Source organism: Myiozetetes cayanensis, unplaced genomic scaffold, assembly GCF_022539395.1.
Source record: "Myiozetetes cayanensis isolate MyiCay16 unplaced genomic scaffold, myiCay2020 scf314, whole genome shotgun sequence".
Lineage (NCBI taxonomy): Eukaryota > Metazoa > Chordata > Aves > Passeriformes > Tyrannidae > Myiozetetes > Myiozetetes cayanensis.
The window spans coordinates 31,431-52,187 of NW_026087538.1; the positions used below are offsets into that span (position 1 = coordinate 31,431).

The 20,757-nt window shown below is 49.2% G+C and overlaps 1 protein-coding gene across 1 annotated transcript; it reads left to right on the forward strand.

The window, feature by feature from the left end:
• Positions 1 to 17,083: 17,083 nt before the first annotated feature.
• On the forward strand, positions 17,084 to 18,037 carry LOC126645837 (olfactory receptor 14C36-like). The gene has a single exon (XM_050326651.1). It carries the CDS (start codon positions 17,084 to 17,086, stop codon positions 18,035 to 18,037), a length of 954 nt encoding a protein of 317 aa, XP_050182608.1.
• Positions 18,038 to 20,757: the final 2,720 nt, after the last annotated feature.

Here is a 20,757-nt window from a genome sequence, read left to right on the forward strand (position 1 = left end):
TTAGTCCTGCTGTGTGTTTCCTGCTCTAGGCATTGGAGCACAGACATTGTTCTCTCAGCTCAGGAGGCTGCACTGAAATTCCAACCCTTTTACTCTCCGAGGTGAATATTTCAGGCAGTGTCAGAAATGAGCCCAGGATCCTGGGCAGTGCTGAGCCTTCCCCTGGGGGTGGGCACTGTCCTGGGCCAGCCCTTGGCTTCCCTGTGGGAGGGCTCATGTCCTGCTGTGTCCAGCACAGCTGCACCTCTGGGCTGGCACCTCTGGGCTGGCACAGGGGACCCTGCACAGAGCTGCCCTTTCAAGCAGCCCTGCCCTGCTCTCAGCACAGGTATTGGAGGGGTTGTGAAGATTCATCTGTGTGTGAAGTCATCTTCAAGGCTGCACAAGGCACAGTGCAGGGCAGATGGTAAACAGGCTGACAGGCACTGCAGCTCTTCTGGCTCTGCAAAGAGCAACAGAGAGCTCAGCCCTTCTGCCTGTCCTGTATCAACACTCTTCAGATTTAGAATCAGAAAAATTTGTCCCTTAAAACCTCCTCCCAGATGTTATGACTGTAACCAAACAACCCAGTCAAAATTGTTTTAAGGATACACTGTGCCTCTCTTGTGCAGCCCAAATTGCTCCAAGACAACAGTACATGAATTTAACTTTTCCATCCAAACTGGGTTCCATGTGACATCCCCTGTGATCATGAGAGCTGTCACAAAGCAGCTCCGTGTCTGCACTGCAGCAGAGCAAAGCTGAGTCCTTGGCAGCACATGGGCAGAGCTCCTGCCCCTCACAGCACCCTCAGAGAGCACAAAGCAGAGAAAATAAATGCCTTTACTTGGAGGGGACTGCTCTGCAAACCGCACTGGCTTTGCTGAGAGGGGGCTGCCTTAATTGTTCCCTGTGCTTTCCTTTTCTGAACAGACCCTGTGTTAAGAAACAACAAATGCCCAACAGCAGCTCCATGGCCCAGTTCCTGCTCCTGGCATTTTCAGACAGGCGGGAGCTGCAGCTGCTGCACTTCTGGCTCTTCCTGGGCATCTCCCTGGCTGCCCTCCTGGGCAACGGCCTCATCCTCAGCGCCGTAGCCTGCGACCAGCACCTGCACACCCCCAGGGACTTCTTCCTGCTGCACCTCTCCCTCACAGACCTGGGCTGCATCTGCACCACTGTGCCCAAAGCCATGCACAACTCCCTCTGGGGCACCACAACCATCTCCTACACAGGATGTGCTGCACAGGCCTTTTTCTTTGTCTTTTTGATTAGTCAACGGAGTTTTCCCTCCTGACCATCATGTGCTACGACCGCTACGTTGCCATCTGCAAACCCCTGCACTACGGGACCCTACTGGGCAGCAGAGCTTGTGCCCACATGGCAGCAGCTGCCTGGGCCTCTGGGTTTGTCACTGCTCTGCTGCACACAGCCAATACATTTTCCCTGCCCCTGTGCCAGGGCAATGCCCTGGGCCAGTTCTTCTGTGAAATCCCACACGTCCTCAAGCTCTCCTGCTCACACTCAGGCTACCTCAGGGAAATTGGGCTCATTGTAGTTAGTGTGTGTTTGTTTTTTGCTTGTTTCATTTTCATGGTTTTCTCCTATGTGCAGATCTTCAGGGCTGTGCTCAGGATCCCTGCTGAGCAAGGAAGGCACAAAGCCTTTTCCACGTGCCTCCCTCACCTGGTTGTAGTCTCCCTGTTTATAAGCACCTCATTCATTGCCTACCTTAAGCCCCCTCCATCTCCTCCCCATCCCTGGATCTGGCCCTGTCAGTTCTGTACTCGGTGGTGCCTCCAGCCCTGAACCCCTTCATCTACAGCCTGAGGAACCAGGAGCTCAAGGATGGCCTGAGGAAACTGATAACTGGTTGTTTTTCAGAAACAATAAACTCTCCTTGTTTATAATTTTTTGTACCTCATTAAAGGCCAATCCTGTTATGTACTTCATTAAAGGCCCATATCTTCTCTATTTTTTTCTCCCAGTATGGGTTTTAGTTTTGTGAGAATTGGTTCACACCAAAAAATCTGTATATATATGAATATATATATAATTTTTTTTTATATATAAATGACATTGTCAGTTCAGTGTTTGCCTTTCTAGCCTTGCCCAGAGGCTGTTCAAAATTGGCAGTTGTACTCATTGTATGCTTAAAGGAAATAAAAGGCTCTGCATGGACTGGTTTCCCTGACATCTTTCCTCTCTGACTGCTCTGGAGCTGCAGGGTCAGTGCCTCTGTGCAGAGCTGGGTGACAAAAGAGTCCCAGCAGAGCAGCCCTGCCAGGGGGCAGCAGCCCTTCTCCTCCCTGGCCTCCTCCTCCTGCCCTTGCCCACTGTCCTGCAGAGCCCTGTGTTGTTTGAGGCCTCAGTGCTCGGGCAGTCAGGGCCAGTCCTACTGCAGGACTGGGCAGGGACTGCAGGCAGGGACAGCCATGGGCACTGCTGGCACAGAGCTGACCTCTGCAGCAGCACTGCCATCCTGCAGGGGCATCTCCTCAGGGCAGGGCCTCAGAGCTTCCATCTCCTCTCCAGTTGGCTCTGCAGGCTGTGCCCAACACAGGGCCCTGCAGAGGAAAACAGCCTGAGCAGCACAAGTGTGGGAGGGGTCAGGGTGGGGGCACCCAGCAGTGCCCTTGCACAACCAGTGCCGTTCCCAGCACTGGCCTCTCAGCCCAGGGCAGGGAGGTTGTTCTTCCCTCCAAGGAGGGACAGAAATGACCAACTCAGCAGTCCATGTTTGCCCTGCATGGACAAGACATACCTGTGTGTCACAGCTTGGGGGTGGGGGTGGAAGGCTTAGACAAAGTTTCTGGGAGAAGCCTCTTGTTGAACTTCGAGAGGCAGAAAGGACCCCCTTGCTTTCTAAATTCCTGCTCAGAGAGGAGGCTCTCCCAATCCCTTGCAAAGGCCAGAGCCATCCCAGAGGCTCCTGGGGCCTTGGCAAAGGCAGACATGAACCAGTCTGCAAACAGGGCACCAAGAAGGCTGGGCAGAGTTCCAGACTGCTCAGGCTCAGCAGGGAAGGGGAAATGGCAAGTCCTCCTGCAGCTATTACCAGACATGGCAAGGACAAGGCAGGGATTGCAGAACCCCTGTGGGAGGGAAAGGAAGGGGATGTTGTGTGCCCAGACTTTGTCAAGTCCTTTACATGGTCTCCTGTGGTCTCCTTAGAGCCAGACTGGTGGGAGCTGGACTGTAGGTTGTCCAATAAAATCCATGGTACAAAGTCCTTCTGGCAGCAACTTCCTGATGAAATCTCTCAGTGACCAGCCCTTGAACACCACTAGAGAACATCTTTATTATCTCTTTGTAAAACAAAACATAAAGGTGTTTTCAAGTCCTTTGTGGATGATGCCAAATTTCAGGGAGCCCTTGAGCAACCTGTACTGGTTTAAAGGCACATCTTGGGGTGAGAACTCCAAAAAAATGAACTCACTCCCCTTTCATTCCCCACCAATACAGGGAGACAAATTACTAGGAGGTATAAGTGAAAAAAATAACAGTTCACTGACAAGAAATACAACAGCAAAAACAACAGTACCAACAGAACAGTTCAAAGCAACAGCAGAGAGAGAAATTGCCTCCTCTCTTCCCCCCTGCCCCAACTCCCTTTGCTAAACAGATCAAAACAGGGATCAACACGTCTCCCTTCCCCCTTTTTCCCTGAATTAACAAAGAACAAAACCAGGGGAAAGAGGCTGAGAAGCAAACTCTGGGAAACTCTCAGGTCTGAGCTAAGCTGTGCTGCCCAAGAACACGCTGACTCCAGAGGGGTCCAAGCGGGGCAGAGCCGGTGACTCCAGTCCGTGCAGTGGCGGGGGGGAGGCAGCGGCTCTGCTTGATTCCATGGAATGCTGGGTAGGCACAATGACCCCTTGGTTCCAGGAGATTCCACAGTGTCCCTGCATTCCTTTGCTTCCAGAAGGCCCGGCAGTGTCCCAATGAGCCCTTGGTTCCAGGAGGTTCTGCAGCATCAGAGTGGCCCATTGATTTCAGGAGATTCCACAGTGTCCCAGGGTTCCTTGGCTTCCCTGAGGCCCTGCAGTGCCACAGTGGCCACTTGAGCCCAAAAGGTTCCTCAGTGTCAGAGAGGCACCTTCATTCCCAGAGGTTCCCCAGTGTCCCAATGGCCCCTTAGATCCAGGAGCTCCAATTACGTCCCAGGGTTCCTACAGTTCCTCTGAGGGCCTGCAGTTTCAAAATGCCTACTTGGGTTCATCAGGTTCCAAAATGTTTCAGGGTTCCTCTCTGTTCTCAAGGCCCCAGGTGTGTAATGGCCCCTTCATTCCACAAGATTTCACAGTGTCCCTGTGTTCCTTGGTTTCCATGAGGCCTTGCAGTGTCCCAATGGCCCCTTCATTCCATGAGGTTTTCCAGTGCAACAACAGCCTCCCGATTTAATGGGTTTTAGCAGTGTCACAATGACCCCATTATTTCATAAGGTTGCCAATGTCCCTCAGTTCCTTTGGCTCTCTTAGGCCCTGTGATGTCACATAGGCCCCTTGATTTTATGAGGTTGCAGAGTGTCATCACAAAGCTGACCCCACCCAGATGGAAGTTTGGGGAGGTTGGGGGTAACTAGGCCAGGGTAGAACAGCCTGCAGCAGAGATGGCCAAGGGCTCTGGCAGGGCTGCAAGGCCCAAAGACACTCAGGTCTTTGTGCCCTTGGTTCTGGCAGCTGCCTCTGCCCCTCAGGCCACCATAAGCAACTTTCCTTTTTCTGCCTGCACTCCTGGCCTGCAAGGATCTGCTCTAAGGAGTCCCTGGGGAGGCTTTGTCAGTGCCTGCCCTCAGTGGGGTCCAGCAATGCTTCAAGGGACTGGGAGTTTGGCTTCTGACTTCTGGAGCAGCTTCTTCAATCTTCTCTCTATATTTGAAGATGATGGACTTGTCTCTAAACACACTGTGGGGCTCATTAAAATACAGACAAACAAATTATTTTCTTTCCTTTAATTATCTTCGTGTTTTCAGTTCTTCAATGATTAATTAGAGTTGTTATGTAGTTTAGCTAAGGAGGAAGATTTTAAAGTGGAAGTCACAAAAATATAATTATCTATGAAAGTCTGTGTTTTACACAGAACCTTGGGATGCAAGAGGGTGAGGGTGCAAAGCATTTGGACACAAAGATAAGGGGGGCAAAAGAGATTAGTAACAATTTCAAAGTATGTACTTTTTCTTTTAATTCAAGGATGGATATTTTTCAGTTCAGAGGAGAGGTGATAGAGGTGTTCTCCAAGTGATCTTGATGCTGAGTGTCTCCTCAGGAGATCAAGACTGACCCTGTATGATCAGCCTTGCTCCTCACCCCCCAACCTCACCAGTTCTGACATGGCCCATCTTGGACTGACATTGCTTTAGACTTTGAGCTCTGCAGTTGGATGTTCCAGCCCCACGGCACCATCTCCAACCTGCTCTCCTTAGAGCTCTGCTTGCACACAGGCCCAGGAAAAGTCTTCCTTTTTATAAGACAGGAAAAGAAATGTAAAGCATGAACAACATCCCTAAACATCAAATCACCTGTAAGCACATGCTCAGTACAAGCTGCCCCTGGTTGTGTCACCTTTCTATCAGGGACAACGTTATCAGAAAGGTTTTTCACAGGTCCATACAAAAGCATTGATAGAAACACAATTCAGGAGCTTGCTGTATCAGTTCCTTAGGATACACGCCCGGAAAAAAGACAAGTACAACAGTCACTCAAACACTACAAACACTACTCTCACTACTGCAGTGAGAGTAAAAAACTCTCAGCAAAGAGAATCAAAAGCTAAACAAGAATACAAGAAAAACAACATAATATATTGGTGACAATGGTATCAGAATGGTTTTTCACAGGTCCATACAAAAGCATTGATAGAAGCACAATTCAGGAGCTTGCTAATGAGACAATCAGACTCCTGAAGACAAACAAGCTTTCACCTCCTTCCCACATGCCCAGGTGAGAGGGATCTGAATGGAGAAAGAGGAAGGAGAGGAGAAAACTGGGAAGGACCTTTGTCTTGACAGTCTGTGTGAGAAGATGAGCATTGAGATGGTCAGTGTGTCAAGACAGGTGTGAGGATATGAGAGATTAGGAAAACTCAATAGCCCAGATAACAGGCAGAACAGTGGTGCTGAAGCTGCAGGGGAAGAGCGAGACTCCTTTGGAATGTCCCTTTTGAAAGGCCCTGGAATTGGTAGAGCTCTGCTGGGAGTGAAGACAAACCAAGGTGGCACCATCTGTGACAGGGGCCAAAAGTGCAACCCAGGGAAGCAGAGGCTGCACAAGGTGCATTTGGGGAGCAGTGAGACAGGGAAGGGCTCCAGGGGGTGACGTGTCTGGCACTGAAGGAGAAGAGCAGGAACAGGGACTGTCCAAGGATAAATCAGGCCCCACCAGCCTGGTGGCCTTCAGGATGAAGGAACTGCCCTGGTGCACAGGGGAGGGCAGGGGATGTGTTTGAGCTCCACTTCAGCTCAACTCTTGGCCTGGTTTCCATCCATGCTCTTCCAGCCCAGTGAGGCCATCCCAGCCTGGATGGGCAAATAAAGAGAGGGGCAAAGGCACAGCTGGGTGATGAGGCTGAGGGAGCAGAGGGGGAGGGCTCTCAGCCTCCCTGCAGGCCACGGGGACATCCTGGGGCGTTTTGAGGCAGGACAAGGGACTGTCCTGGGACCTGGGCACTTGAACACCTGTTGTCAGTGAAATGCTCCTGTCAAATCCCTTTGTGTTCCCAACAGACAAGGGTGGCATCTCGAGGAGTGTGTGTGTGCGTGTGTGTGTGTGTGTGTGTGTGTGTGTGTGCCTGTTGTTGGGTATCAGCCCAGGTCTCCTTGTCAGCAACATTCTGCTGAATGTCACCAACTTGAGGGTTCCAGGAGGCTCCAAGAGTTGTCCCACAGAGACGAAGGTGCTGGAACAGCCACTGTGCCCCAGGAGAACTCAAAGGGCCTCACTCAGTACTGCTCTTGATAGGGTTGCAAGATGGTTGACTTTGGCCACCACTAAGTTTCCCTTCTGGACATAAGCCAATTGAGAAACTACTGGACTATCTTGCTAAGGTGCAGTAACAGTTGTACTGCTCCCCTGGGGCTACAATTCCCAAGGCTACTGCTCCACTGGGCTATGATTCAGGGCAATGTTTTAGCAAGGCTACAAATGGTAATTGCATCTCCTTGGTTGGGCAGCTGATGATTGTGATTGTTCCCAACCTCTGGCATGCAAGAACTCCTGGGATGATCAGGCAGTGCTTAGTTGGATTGGTTGGATGGATCTGTTGGTTGGTTGGTTAGGTTAGGTTGATTGGGTTTGTTGGTTGATTTGTTGGTTGGGTTTGGTTGTTTTTTTGGGTTGTTTCGCTGGGTGGTTGGGTTGTGTTGGGTTTGTTTGTTTTGTTGGGATGATTGGTTGGGTTGGTTGTTTGGATTTTGTTGGGTTTGTTGGGTTAGTTGGTTGGTCAGGTTGGTTGGTTGGTTGAGTTTGTTGGTTGGGTTGGGTAGTTGGTTAGCTTGGTTGGTTGGTTTCGTTGGTTCATTGAGTTGGTTGATTTGTTGGGTTGGTTTGTTTTTTCTGTTGGTTGTTTTTTTTGGGTGGGTTGGGTGGGTTGGATTGGTCGGGTTGCTTTGTTGGTTGGGTAGGTTGGTTGGGTTAGTTGGTTGGGTGGCTTGTTTGGGTTGGTTGGTTTGGTTGGATGGTTTGGTTTGTTGGGTTTGTTGGTTGAGTTGGGTTGATTGGGTTGGGTTAGTTGAGTTGCTTGGTTGGGTTGGTTGGTTGGGTTGGGTTTGGTTGGTTGGTTGGGTTGGTTGGTTTGTTGGTTGGGTTTGTTTGTTGGTTGCCTTGGTTGGGTTAGTTGGTTGTGTTTGTTGAGTTGGTTTGCTGGGTTGGTTGGGTTGGTTGGTATGTTTAGTTGGGTTTTTTGGTTTGGTTGGTTGGTTGATTAGGTTGGTTGCTTGGGTCTGTTTGTTGGGTTGGCAGCTTGGTTGGGTTGGTTAGGTTGGTTGGTTGGTTATGCTATTTGGTGTGTTGGGTTGGTTAATGGGTTAGTTGGGTTAGTTGGTCAGCTTGGTTGGTTGAGTTGGTTTGTTGGATTGGTTTGTCAGGTTGGTTTGTTGGTTGGTTGGTTTGTCAGGTTGGTTACATTGGTCAGATTGGTTTGTCAGGTTGGTTGCATTGGGTCGGTTAGTTGGTTGGGTTGGTGGGTTGGTTGGTTGGTTGGGTTGGTTGGTTGGGTTAGTTGTTTTTTTTTTTTTTTTTTTGGTTGGTTGGGTTTTTTGGTTAGATTGGTTGGTTGATTAGGTTGGTTGGGTGTGGGTTTTTGTTGGGTTTTCTGGTTGGGTATGTTGGGTTGGGTAGGTGGGGTTTGTTGGGGTGGTTGGTTGGTTGGTTTGGTTGGTTGAGTTAATTGGTTGGGTTGGTTGGTTTGGTTGGGTATGTTGGTTTAGGTAGGTTGGGTTTGTTTGGTTTGTTGGTTGGTTGGTTGGGTTGATTTAGTTGTTGGGTTGGTTGGGTTTGTTGGTTGGGTTTGGTTGGTTTGCTGGATTTGGTTGCATTGATTTGGTTGGTGTGTTGGGTTTGTTGGTTGTGTTGGTTGTGTTGGTTGGGTTTTTTGGTTGAGATGCGTTTGTTGGTGTTGTAATTTGATCCAACCTCTGCCTCTCCTGGCAGTTTTTGCCCGCATTCTCCACCAAAAATGTCATGGGTTTGCTCTTGGCCAATTTTCTTTCACCTCCCAAACAATTGCTATAAGTTGTTTATGCAGAGAAGGTTTATGTAGATAAAAGAGATCTGATTGGGGAGAATAATATTAGGATTTATTACTAGCAAGATAAAAACTAAAGAACTCTATCTACAACAATTCTAATTAGCTAAAAGTACTATGTATTTACAGAAATACCCCTCCCTCCTTTGAATCAGTCCCGGAACTGTATCTCTCTCTCTCTCTTCCATGTAAGCCTCAGGGCTGGGCCTACCCTCCTCCTGGGTTAAGACCAGAGGCCAGGGGGTTACCCAGGTCCTGTAGGGTCTTCCATGGACTGCAAGGGGACACTTGCCTACCATGGATCTTCATCACAGAGTCACAGGGGATAAATGGCTTTTGAGTCCACCTCTGTTTCCTGTGGCGTCCCTTCCCACAAGAGAACAGTCTTTGATAGACTTCTCCAACATGGGTTCATCCCTCAGACAACAGTTCTTTCATTCTCTGCTGTCCCTCAGGGTCACAAATTTAGCTTCACTGGCATGGATCCCTCACTGAGATCCCACATCCTATCCGAGCTGTCTTGCTCCAGCGTAGGTCTCTCTCTCCATGGACCACAGGTCTCCAGCAGGACTCTGTTTTATTCTAGGCTTTCACATGGAGTCACATCTTCTTCAAGCATTCTTCCTTAAGCATGGGCTCCTTCATGAGCTACAGAGGGTCGTCTCTGCTCCCCAGCAGTTTTCCACTTGTGGCAGGGATTTTTAGTTTTCAGTCTCTTCCCTGTTGAAGGAAGAGAGAGAGAGAAAGAGAGGGGAAAAGTAACCTCCCCTTCAAGCTTCTCTTCCCTCTCCTCTGACTGCTAGCTTTGACCTTGGAGGCTGTGCTATCTCTCTCTCTCTGGAATTCTTTTTGTAGCATGTCTTGTCCAAGTTCTTCTCTGAAACTTTTTTCTCTCTACTCTGTTACAAGAGAAGGGGGGCTTCAGTGCCACAACTGCCCCCAGGTCAGGGCCAGGGGAGGAGGGGCCCTGGCCCCTTTGAGGTCTGTCTCCTCTCCTACATGCCTACTAATTTCATCTGCATCACCACCTTCTCTTCCATTTCTTTAATATGTAATTGACAGAGGCATTACTAAAACTTCTGATTGGCTTTTTCTCCAGAAATCCATCTGAGGAAAACCATTTTCAGCCCCAGTGTGGGGGAGGTTTGGCAAAACCACAGCAAAGTTGGATGGACAGTCCCAACTCTCTCCAAGATCAGTCGAGAGCTCTGAGCCAGAGAGGGGATGAGAACCGAGTACAGGCTTGGGAATTGCTGGGAGGGCTTTTGAAATGAGTGTAGGGAGGGGATGTCTAAAAACAAGTCCCTTAGGAGAAGAAAGCGGAGAGGCTGAGTTTTGACCCCAGCACTGGGGTGTGCAGGGCAGAGCAGAGAATCTCCCCCATGTAAGATTCTTGTGGGTCCATGCTGCAGTCCGGGTGGATGGAAAGGACACGCAGCACACAGGGGTTCGTGCTCTGCTGTAGGCGATTTTTTAGAGAGATGTTGCGAGGGCTACAGGAGCACAGGTGCGCTGACCGAGAACTGAGGGTGAACAGGGTTTTTATAGGCTCGGGAATGGAAGGGTCTGGAGACTGGGAGGAGTTTGGGATTGACAACAGGGTAGAACCAATGAGGGATTAACAACAAGCATACATTAACTCTCAACCAATAACAATACTCAGGGGGTGTGTCGAGACCGCCCACACTGCGGCAAATCTCGACCTATCAGGATGAAAGATTTTATAACCAATCAGGGATTGGGGGTTTGTGAGGGGAAAACACATTTGGAATAAAATAATGAATTTATAACTGGGGTACATTTAACTTTAACATGCATTAACAACACTATTTAAAACCATTCAGCAACTTGTCATGTCCGTGTGCTTTTGACTGTCCATATGAGCGAAGGTCCGGTGTGAAAGTCCAATCATTTAAATACAGTTCTCATTGTATTCTTTATAAACCTTTCTCCACTTTTTGTACATCCTTTGAGTTTTCTTCTTGTCCTCCGCAGGTCCATCTTTGCAGTTCTGACAGGCACTGCTTGTCATGGCCTATCCTCTCTATTCCAGAACAGGCCCTGGCAACCAAAGAACTAACAACCTCACACCAGCACAGTCAGACCCACCCATGTGCTTTGAACCCTTTTGTTATGTCACGGCCTATCCAGTCCATTCTGGAATAGCCTGTGGATACCAAGAAACCAAGCCCTTACCATGTGACAGTTCAACCCCATCTGTATGCCAAAGGCTCCTTTGTGATGTCACAGCCCATCCTCTCCATTCCGGAACAGCCCCTGGCAACCAAAAAGCCAACGCCCCCAAACCCTGAAATTCAGCCCCAACCATGTGTGTTCTGGGCCCCTTTGTGATGTCACGGCTCGTCCTCTCGATTCTGGAATAACCCCTGGAAACCAAAGAACCAACATCACAGAATGTCACAGTGCAGCCCCCCCATCTACCTGGAACTCTTTGTGATGTCACGGACTTTCCCCCAGGAAAGAAAGCCTGTAACCTTCGGGTTTCAAGTGCAGTTGGTGGGACACCCTGGGCATTCCATGGGCAGCAAGAGCTTTCTGTCCTGTCACCTTTTTTCTGGCAGGAATCTTCATCCAGATTCAAATTTGGCAGTCGGACTGACAATTCCAGCGCGGGGCTCCTGCAAGCGAACGACAGCCCTGCCCTCCAGGAAAGAAACCCCTTACCCTCGGTCTCTTTTCCTGTTCCTTTAAATACAAAGCTTGAAATACAAAGCTGCAGGGCAACTTTCTGCCATCTCTTCTCTTGGAAATTGTGAAGAGAGACCTGCTCCCATGTTCAGCACCTCAGGCAAAACCAACCTGTTAATATCTTTCCCAACCTTCCCCAACCTTTCCCAAAGCCCAGATGCGTAAAGAACTGTTGTAATAATATTAATATAATAATTAAGGAGTCTGCATGGACCCAGAGACACCAAGATGGTGTGTAACAGAATGCTTTATTGAGAGAGAATAAAAGCTTCAGTAGGAGTTTTGAATTGTAACACGACCCAACAGGTAATCCACTCAACCAATCCTGCCAAGGTTCTTCACTGCTCATGTGCACCGGAGTCCCGCAGACTTCATTTCCCAGAATGCTCTGCTGGCACTCCTAAAACCCCAAACGCTGCATCTCCCCCCTTTTTATTACAACAAGATACAGAACAGTGCAAATCTGAAACTTTTTAGTTAACTATTTTTTAACATAACATTTCTCATTTAACATAGTAACTTTATTAACTGCATTACCTTTACGGGTCTGTAAAGTGCAGCAAGTATTTACTTAAGGCTTTCTTTTAGGGGTCTTGGGGGTAACTTGGTAAGAGTCTTAAACTTTTATTTCCCAAGGGTTTTAGTGCAACTGGGTAAAAACAAAAACTTTATTAAACAAGAACTTTATTTACCTAAGGATTGAGTGCAACTGGGTAGAGCAAAAACTTTATTAATCTGAGGGGCTATATATTACTGGGTGTCCCAGTTTAAATGAGACACAGGTGTTTTGCTGAGGATGAGTTATGAGAAAAGACCCAAACTCCTCCCTCTAAGCAATTATAAATCCAAAATTAAGAGGTTCCAATTGAGAGAAAAAAAAGTTATGGAAAAGGAAAAATAACAACCTTTTATTAAAAGGTGTGTGTGTATTGGCAGAAAGAACAAAAGAAAACAAGACAAATAACCAAACAATACTTCTATATCCACAAATAATCCCCTTCAAAACAAGCCAATAAACAAGCAAAGGGAAAAAAAAATAATGTTTGTGCCCTTTGTTGAAATTCTAACCACAGTCAACAGGGGGCGCCGCTCAGTCACTGGAGATGGCAGAGCTTGTAGTGTCCTGTGCCAGTCACCAGGGGGCGCTGTTGGATCACTGGAAATGCAGAGCCTGCAGTTCTTTCTGCTGGCCAGCAGGGGGCACTCTGGAATCACTGGGGGGGTAACACCCTCTGGGGTCTGTTAGAGAAAACCAAAAACAAATGGGTTTCCCTCCCATCCCCTACACATTGGGAAAGGGGAGAGAGAGGGGGGGAGAGAGGGAAAAAAAAAAAAAAAAAAAAAAAAAGTCCTCCAAGAAGGGAAAAAAACCTGACTCTGTTGGACTGGTCGAATTGTGCGGTTTAGTTTTCCTTCTCCCTTTGATGTGCACAAGGACCACTGCTAAGAAAAGAAATCAATGGGAATGGGGAAGGGGAAAAAAAACTTCCCAAAATAGTTCCTCTCTGATGAAAATCCGAGCAGGATCCACAGCAGGCAACCAGGCTGAGAACAAAAAAAACACACTGAGATCTCCTCTTCAGCAGAAAGCCCAAACTCCTCTCCCCATTTCCCAGTAGATGAGGGGGAAAAAAAAAAAAAGCGCTTCTCACCCCCATTCCCAGGAGATGAGATTCTGAGCCCTTAACAAGGGAACAGCTTCCTTTCTGCTCCTTAAGTGCCCACTTAAGAGCTCTGAATGCAATGGGCAGAGGGAAGGGAACGGAAGGGAAGGGAAAAAAAATCCCTGCCTAGTTTCTAAGAACCACCAAAACCATGACTGGAACCCTCCAGTTTGAAACACTCCAAAGAGTGTCACTGCTGCAGTGGAAAATTTTGATCCCCCTCAACAAACACTCCTCCAGCTGTGACCCTTGTCGGGTGGGAAACACAAAGGGATGTGTGGGAGAATTTCACTAAGAACAGGGAGAATTTTGGAGAGGGACCTTTACACACCCAGATCTTGATGTGTCCACACATCTCTGCCTGGGTGTGGGTGTGAATTGACTGTGGTGTGAGTGTTGTTATTGGGAATCTATAATTCAGTCACTGTTCCATTGTAGCACACGCTATTGAATCTCTTGAAAACTGTTAAGTTGGTCAATGATTAAGTGCTACTAATCTATTTACCCCCTTATGTTTGTGTCCAAATCATTTGCACTCAGACCCTCTTGCATTACAAGGCTCTGTATAAATCATACTCCTTCAAAGAAAAAATATATTTTCTTGACGTCCACTTTAAAATCCTCCTCCTCAGTTAAACTACAAATTAACTCCAATTAGTTGTTGAAAACTTGAAGACACGAAGATAATTAAGGAAAAAAAAATTGGTTTTCTGTATATTAATGAGTCCCACAGTGTGTTTAGAGACAAGTCCATCATCCAAAGGTACTGAGAGAAGATTAAAGAAGCTGCTCAAGAAGTCAGAAGCCAAAGCTCCAAGTCCCTTGAAGCATTGCTGGGCCCCACTGAGGGCAGGCACTGACAAAGCCTCCCCAGGGACTCCTTCGAGCAGATCCTTGCAGGCCAGGAGTGCAGGCAGACAAAGGCTCTGGGCAGTGTCACAATGGTCCCCTGATTCCATGAGACAACATTCCTAATTTACTGTCCAGACTAGAGGGAAATCACAGGAAGGGCCATGGTTTGTCAGGACTTGCTTTATCTGAGTGAGCTGAGTCCTTGAACCTCAGGTACTGAGGGGAGATTGTACAAACCTGTCCATAAGTGAAAGTCAGAAGGAAAACCCAAAGTATCTGGAAGCATTAATGGGTCCCCCTGAGGGCCATTCCCAAAACAGACTCCTCATGGACTGGGTGGAGGAGAGAATTGGAGACCATAATTGAACAAACCTCTCAAAACTCACTTTCAAAAGGAAAAGTTCCTTCAAAACCCTTGAGTACCTGGAAGCATTAATGAGACCCACTGAGTGTCACAACTGATAGAGAATCCCAAAGGACTCATTAGAGCAGATAATTTGAGGCCATGACTGAACAAACCTCTCATAGACTCACTTTCAAAAGGAAAACAAAGTTCTTTCAAAACCCTTTAGTACCCTGAAGCATTAATGAGCCCCACTGGGTGTCACTGCTGACAAAGTCTTTCCAGGGACTAATTAAAGCACAGAATTGGAGGCCATGATTGCACAAACCTCTTCAAAACTCAGAGTCAAAGGAAAAGGCAAAGTACCTTAACAAACTGGTAGTACTTTGAAGCTTTAACAAACCCCACTGAGGGCCATTCCTGACAAAGGCTCTCAAGGGACTCCTTAGAGCAGAGAATTGGAGGCCATGACTGAACAAACCTCTCAAAGACTCAGTGTCAAAAAGAGGTGTCTTAATAAACTTTGAGTGCCTTGAAGCATCAATGAGCCCCACTGAGTGTCACAACTGACAGAGTCTCTCAGGGGACTCATTAAAACAAGTAATTGGAGGCCATGACTGAACAAACCTCTCACAGACTCAGTGTCAAAAAGTTAAATGTTTTAGGAAACCCTGAGTGCCTTGAAGCATTAATGACCAATGAGGGTTGTCACTGTCTGGGGCTCTCAAGGGACTCCTTACAGCAGATAATTGGAGGCCAGGGTTGCACAAACCTCTCAGAGATGCAAAACCAAAAGCAAACCCCAAATTGCTCTGAAAATCCTGCAGGCCCTTGAAGCCTTAAGGAGCCCCCTGAGGGCCCCTCCTGACAAAGCCTCCCCAGGGACTCTGCAGCAGCTCCTTGGAGGCCCTGAGTGCAGGGAGGCAAAGGCTCTGGGCAGCAGCTCAGCTGCTGAGAAAAGCCTGGCTGGCTTTGGGGAAGTTTCCTTCCTTTCCAGGCTTCCTCCAGCTTTGGGAAACGCTGCCTGGCAGATTGGCACCACCTTAGAAGGGCTCTGGCAGTTCCTGGGAGAAAAAACCAGCCTGCCCTGGGCTCCAGCCCAGATCTTTGGAGCAGGGAGACACCTGAGAGTTCAAAAGAGGAGGTTGCATCTTTGAAACATTTGGGGACAAGCAGGCATTGCTGTTATGTGGATAATCTGCATGTGAATGGTTGTTTGAGTTCAAGCATTCAATTGAAATGAAGATGGGTATCTCAGTGATTTGTTTTGGTTTTAAATAAGAATATTTCCTTTTTCTGTGTAATTATAATATGAAATTGGTAGATTACAAAACAATCATGGTGACTTTTCTCTCATGCAGACTACAATTGTATCTTGGACATTTTGAATGAGACCTCAATGAGACAGATCAAACTCACAGGAAAATGGCACAAATACTGTGGGAAAACATGAAAAGTATTAGGATGACTTGTTTGTGGGAATTCAGGTTTTTCTCTTGCAAAAAGTCCCTGGGCTTGTCCCTTGGCTAATTGGATATTGATGTTTTCTGACCTCCTGTTCTCCTCAGTTACACCTCAGAGTTTAGGAAGACTCCTCGCTGGGTGTTGGTGTCAGGTCAGTCAGCAGGAAGGGCAAGGTGTCTGCAGGTTGGGCAAAGATCTGCGAGCGCTGGCACATCCCAGTCCTGCTGCAGCATCCCAGGCCCATCCCAGCAGGGTTCCCTTCTGCCAGGGCTCCTGCAGGGCTGTGAAGCCGGGCTGTGCCCCCCCGGCTGCCCCAAGCTGTCCTGCAGAGCAGGGTCCTGCAGGCCAGGGGCTGTGCCAGGGCAGCAGCTCTGCCACCTGCCAGGGGCAGCCTCAGCCGGGCTGGGGAGCTCCCTCAGGGCTGGGCAGGGGCTGTGGGGGGAAAGAGCAAAGCCTGGCAGGGCAGGGCAGGTTTCTTCCCTGATCAGCTGAGAGTTTCCTGGGGCAGGGCTGCTCACACAACCAGAGCAGCCCAGCACATTTTCCAGGGGATACTTGAAGGGGAAGGTCCAAGGAGGGATTTCTCTCAAGCTCTCCAGCCACATGCCTGGTGGTTTGAGTTCCAGAGGGAGCTCTGAGGAGCTGCACAGGGCTGAGAACACCTTCCTGGCACTGGTGGTGTGTGGGAGGTGGCCCAGCTGGCTCAGGGGGAGGCTGCCCTGAGTGCCCAGTGGGCTCTGCCCTGGCCTCTCCCAGCTGGCCCCTCCCTGTGCATTCCTTGCTTCTCAGCTTGCCCAGTGCAGAGGGGCAGAGCTGCTGTGCCAGCCCAGGAGATGCTGTTGGGTTGGTGAGATGAGCCACGGGTGTCCTTGGCTACAAGGGGGATGCTGAGCCCTTGAGACAGGCTGAGACACTGAGGGGTGTGGGATGGATCCCTCTGCTCTCAGCAGTGTCTGGGGGCTTTTCAGACCAAACTGGGAGTGTGATCAATCTCCATCTGAGGAAGGAGCAAACCCAGGGCAGTTGGGAACAAGAGAGAGGGATAGACCAGCTCCCCTCACTCTGCACTGAGCCCCAGATTATCCTCCTGCCTGGCAGGACCTGCTCTGTTCTCCCTGAGCACATCATAAGTGCTGAGGGGTTCTGACATCCAGGAACACTCCTCAGGAGAGAGGAGGGAATCTGAAGAAAAAAACCTCAACAAAACAGTTGGGGAATTGTAGCAGGGAGAGCCTATTGGGAAATGGCTTTGATTTTTCTCATCAAGTTTCTTCCTAACATATCACTGTTATTTCCTCCTTGGACAGTGCCCCACAGCAAGTGGCAGTAAATGCCCAACAGCAGCTCCATGACCAAGTTCCTCCTGCTGGCATTGGCAGACAGGTGGGAGCTGCAGCTGCTGCACTTCTGGCTCTTCCTGGGCATCTCCCTGGCTGCCCTCCTGGGCAACGGCCTCATCCTCAGCGCCGTAGCCTGCGACCAGCACCTGCACACCCCCAGGGACTTCTTCCTGCTGCACCTGTCCCTCACAGACCTGGGCTGCATCTGCACCACTGTGCCCAAAGCCATGCACAACTCCCTCTGGGGCACCACAACCATCTCCTACACAGGATGTGCTGCACAGGTTTTTCTCCTCATATTCTTCTTTGGAACAGAGTTTTCCCTCCTGACCATCATGTGCTACGACCGCTACGTTGCCATCTGCAAACCCCTGCACTACGGGACCCTCCTGGGCAGCAGAGCTTGTGCCCACATGGCAGCAGCTGCCTGGGCCACTGGGTTTCTCAATGCTCTGCTGCACACAGCCAATACATTTTCCCTGCCCCTGTGCCAGGGCAATGCCCTGGGCCAGTTCTTCTGTGAAATCCCACACATCCTCAAGCTCTCCTGCTCACACTCAGGCTACCTCAGGGAACTTGGGCTCATTGCGGGTACTGCCTGTTTATTGTTTGGTTGTTTCATTTTCATTATTTTTTCCTATGTGCAGATTTTCAGGGCTGTGCTGAGGATCCCCTCTCAGCAGGGACGGCACAAAGCCTTTTCCACGTGCCTCCCTCACCTGGCCGTTGTCTCTCTGTTCCTCAGCACCTTATTCATTGCCTACCTGAAGCCCGTCTCCATCTCCTCTCCATCCCTGGATCTGTCCCTGTCAGTTCTGTACTTGATGGTATCTCCAGCCCTGAACCCCTTCATCTACAGCTTGAGGAACCAGGAGCTCAAAGATGCCTTGAGGAAATTAATAACTGGGTGTTCTTCCAAAACAATAAACTGTCCTTTTTCTTAATTTTTTGTACCTCATTAAAGAACAATCCTGTTATGTACTTCATTAAAGGGCCATATCTTCTCTATTTTTTTCTCCCAGTATGGGTGTTAGTTTTGTGAGAATTTGTTCACACCAAAAAACCTGTATATATATGAATATTTATATATATATATGTTTTTATGTATAAATGACATTTTCAATTCAGTGTTTACTTTTCTAGCCTGCCCAGAGGCTGTTCAAAATGGCAGTTGTACTCATTGTATGCTTTAAGGAAATAAAGAACTCTGCATTGACTGATTTCCCTGCCATCTTTCCTCTCTAATTGCTCTGGAGCTGCAGGGTCGGTGCCTCTGTGCAGAGCTGGGTGACAAAAGAGTCCCAGCAGAGCAGCCCTGCCAGGGAGCAGCAGCCCTTCTGCTCTGGGGTCTCCTCCTGCCCTTGCTCACTGTCCTGTAGAGCCCTGGGTTGTTTGAGGCCTCAGTGCTCAGGCAGTGGGTGCCAGTCCTGCTGCAGGACTGGGCAGGGACTGCAGGCAGGGACAGCCATGGGCACTGCTGGCAGAGAGCTGACCTCTGCAGCAGCACTGCCATCCTGCAGGGGCATCTCCTCAGGGCAGGGCCTGAGAGCTTCCATCTCCTCTCCAGTTGGCTCTGCAGGCTGTGCCCAACACAAGGCCCTGCAGAGGAAAACAGCATGAGCAGCACAAGTGTGGAGGGCTCAGGGTGGGGGCACCCAGCAGTGCCCTTGCACAGCCAGCACCGTTCCCAGCACTGGCCTCTCAGCCCAGGGCAGGGAGGTTGTTCTTCCCTCCAAGGAGGGACAGAAAATGACAACTCAGCAGTCCATGTGTGCCCTACATGGACAAGACATGTCCGTGTGTCACGGCTTGGGGGTGGGGGTGGAAGGCTTAGACAAAGTTTCTGGGAGAAACCTCTTGTTGAGCTGTGAGGGGCAAAAAGGACCCCCTTGATTTCCAAATTCCTGCTCAGAGAGGAGACTCTCCCAAAGCCTTTCAAAAGCCAGAGCCATCCCAGAGGCTCCTGGGGCCTTGGCAAAGGCAGACATGGAACCAGTCTGCAAACAGGGCAGCAAGGAGGGTTGGCAGAGTTCCAGACTGCTCAGGCTCAGCAGGGAAGGGGAAATGGCAAGTCCTCCTGCAGCCATTGCCAGGCATGGTAAGGACAAGGCAGGGATTGTAGTACCCCTGTGGGAGGGAAAGGAAGGGGATGTTGTGTGCCCAGACTTTGTCAAGTCCTTTACATGGTCTCTTGTAGTCTCCTTAGAGCCAGACTGGTGGGAGCTGGACTGAAGAGTGTCAAAAAAAATCCATGGTACAAAGTCCTCTTGGCAGCAACTTCCTGATGAAATCCCTCAGTTACCAGCCCTTGAACACCACTAGAGAATATATTTATTATCTCTTTGTACAACAAGACATAAAGGTGTTTTCAAGTCCTTTGTCGATGATGCCAAATTTCAGGGAACCCAGTGTCAGAGGCCCCTTAGATCCAGGAGCTTCCATTATGTCTCAGGGTTCCTGCAGTTTCTCTGAGGACCTACAGTTTCAAAATGCCTGCTTGGATCCATCAGGTTCCAAAATGTTTCAGGGTTCCTCTCTGTTCTCAAGGCCCCAAGTGTGTAATGGCCCCTTCATTCCACAAGATTTCACAGTGTCCCTGTGTTCCTTGGTTTCCATGAGGCCTTGCAGGTCACAATGGCCCCTTCATTCCATGAGGTTTTCCAGTGTAACAATGGCTTCCTGATTTCATGGGTTTTAGCAGTGTCACAATGACCCCATTATTTCATAAGGTTGCCCACTGTCCCTCAGTTCCTTTGGCTCCCTTAGTCCCTGTAATGTCACAATGGCCTCTGGATTTTATGAAGTTGCAGAGTGTCATCACAAAGCTGACCCCACCCAGATGGAAGTTTTTGGAAGGTTGGGGGTAACTGGGACAGGGTAGGAAAGCCTGCAGTAGAGATGGTCAAGGGCTCTGGCAGGGTTGCAAGGCCCAAAGGCACCCAGGCCTTTGTGCCCTTGGCTCTGGCAGCTGCCTCTGCCCCTCAGGCCACCACAAGCAACTTTCCTGGCAGCTTCTGCCCTTGGGTTCTGCCTCGCCCCTCCCTGAGCAGCCTGGCAGGGCTTGCACAGTTTTGGGCCTTTGTTGTTGCTCCCCCTCCCATCCCACTGCCCCCCAAACAGCCCTGAGTCCCCCGGCAGGGACAGGATCTGCTGGGCTAGGGCCTGGGGCTCAGCCTTGGCTTTTGTGCTCCCCAAAACCAAGGCAGGCTTTGCTCAGCATTGCAGGGGCCTGCCCAGAGCCTTTGTCTGCCTGCACTCCTGGCCTGCAAGGATCTGCTCGAAGGAGTCCCTGGGGAGGCTTTGTCAGTGCCTGCCCTCAGTGGGGTCCACCAATGCTTCAAGGGACTTGTGCTTTGGCTTCTGACTTCTTGAGCAGCTTCTTCAATCTTCTCTCACTACCTTTGGATGATGGACTTGTGTCTAAACACATCATGGGACTCATTAAAATACAGAAAAATCAAATTGTTTTTCTTTTTTTTTTTAATTGTCTTCATGTTTTCAATTCTTCAAAAACTAATTGGAGTTGTTTTGTAGTTTAGCTAAGGAGGAAAATTTCAAAGAGCAGCTCCCAAAGAAAGCTATTGTTTTATTAAAGGGAATGATTTACACAGAGCCTTGGGATGCAAGAGAGTCAGGGCGCAAAGGGTTTGGATCCAAAGAAAAA

Excerpts from the sequence above, each read along its gene's own strand:
- LOC126645837 (XM_050326651.1), top strand. The coding sequence starts at position 17,084 with ATGCCCAACAGCAGCTCCATGACCAAGTTCCTCCTGCTGGCATTGGCA.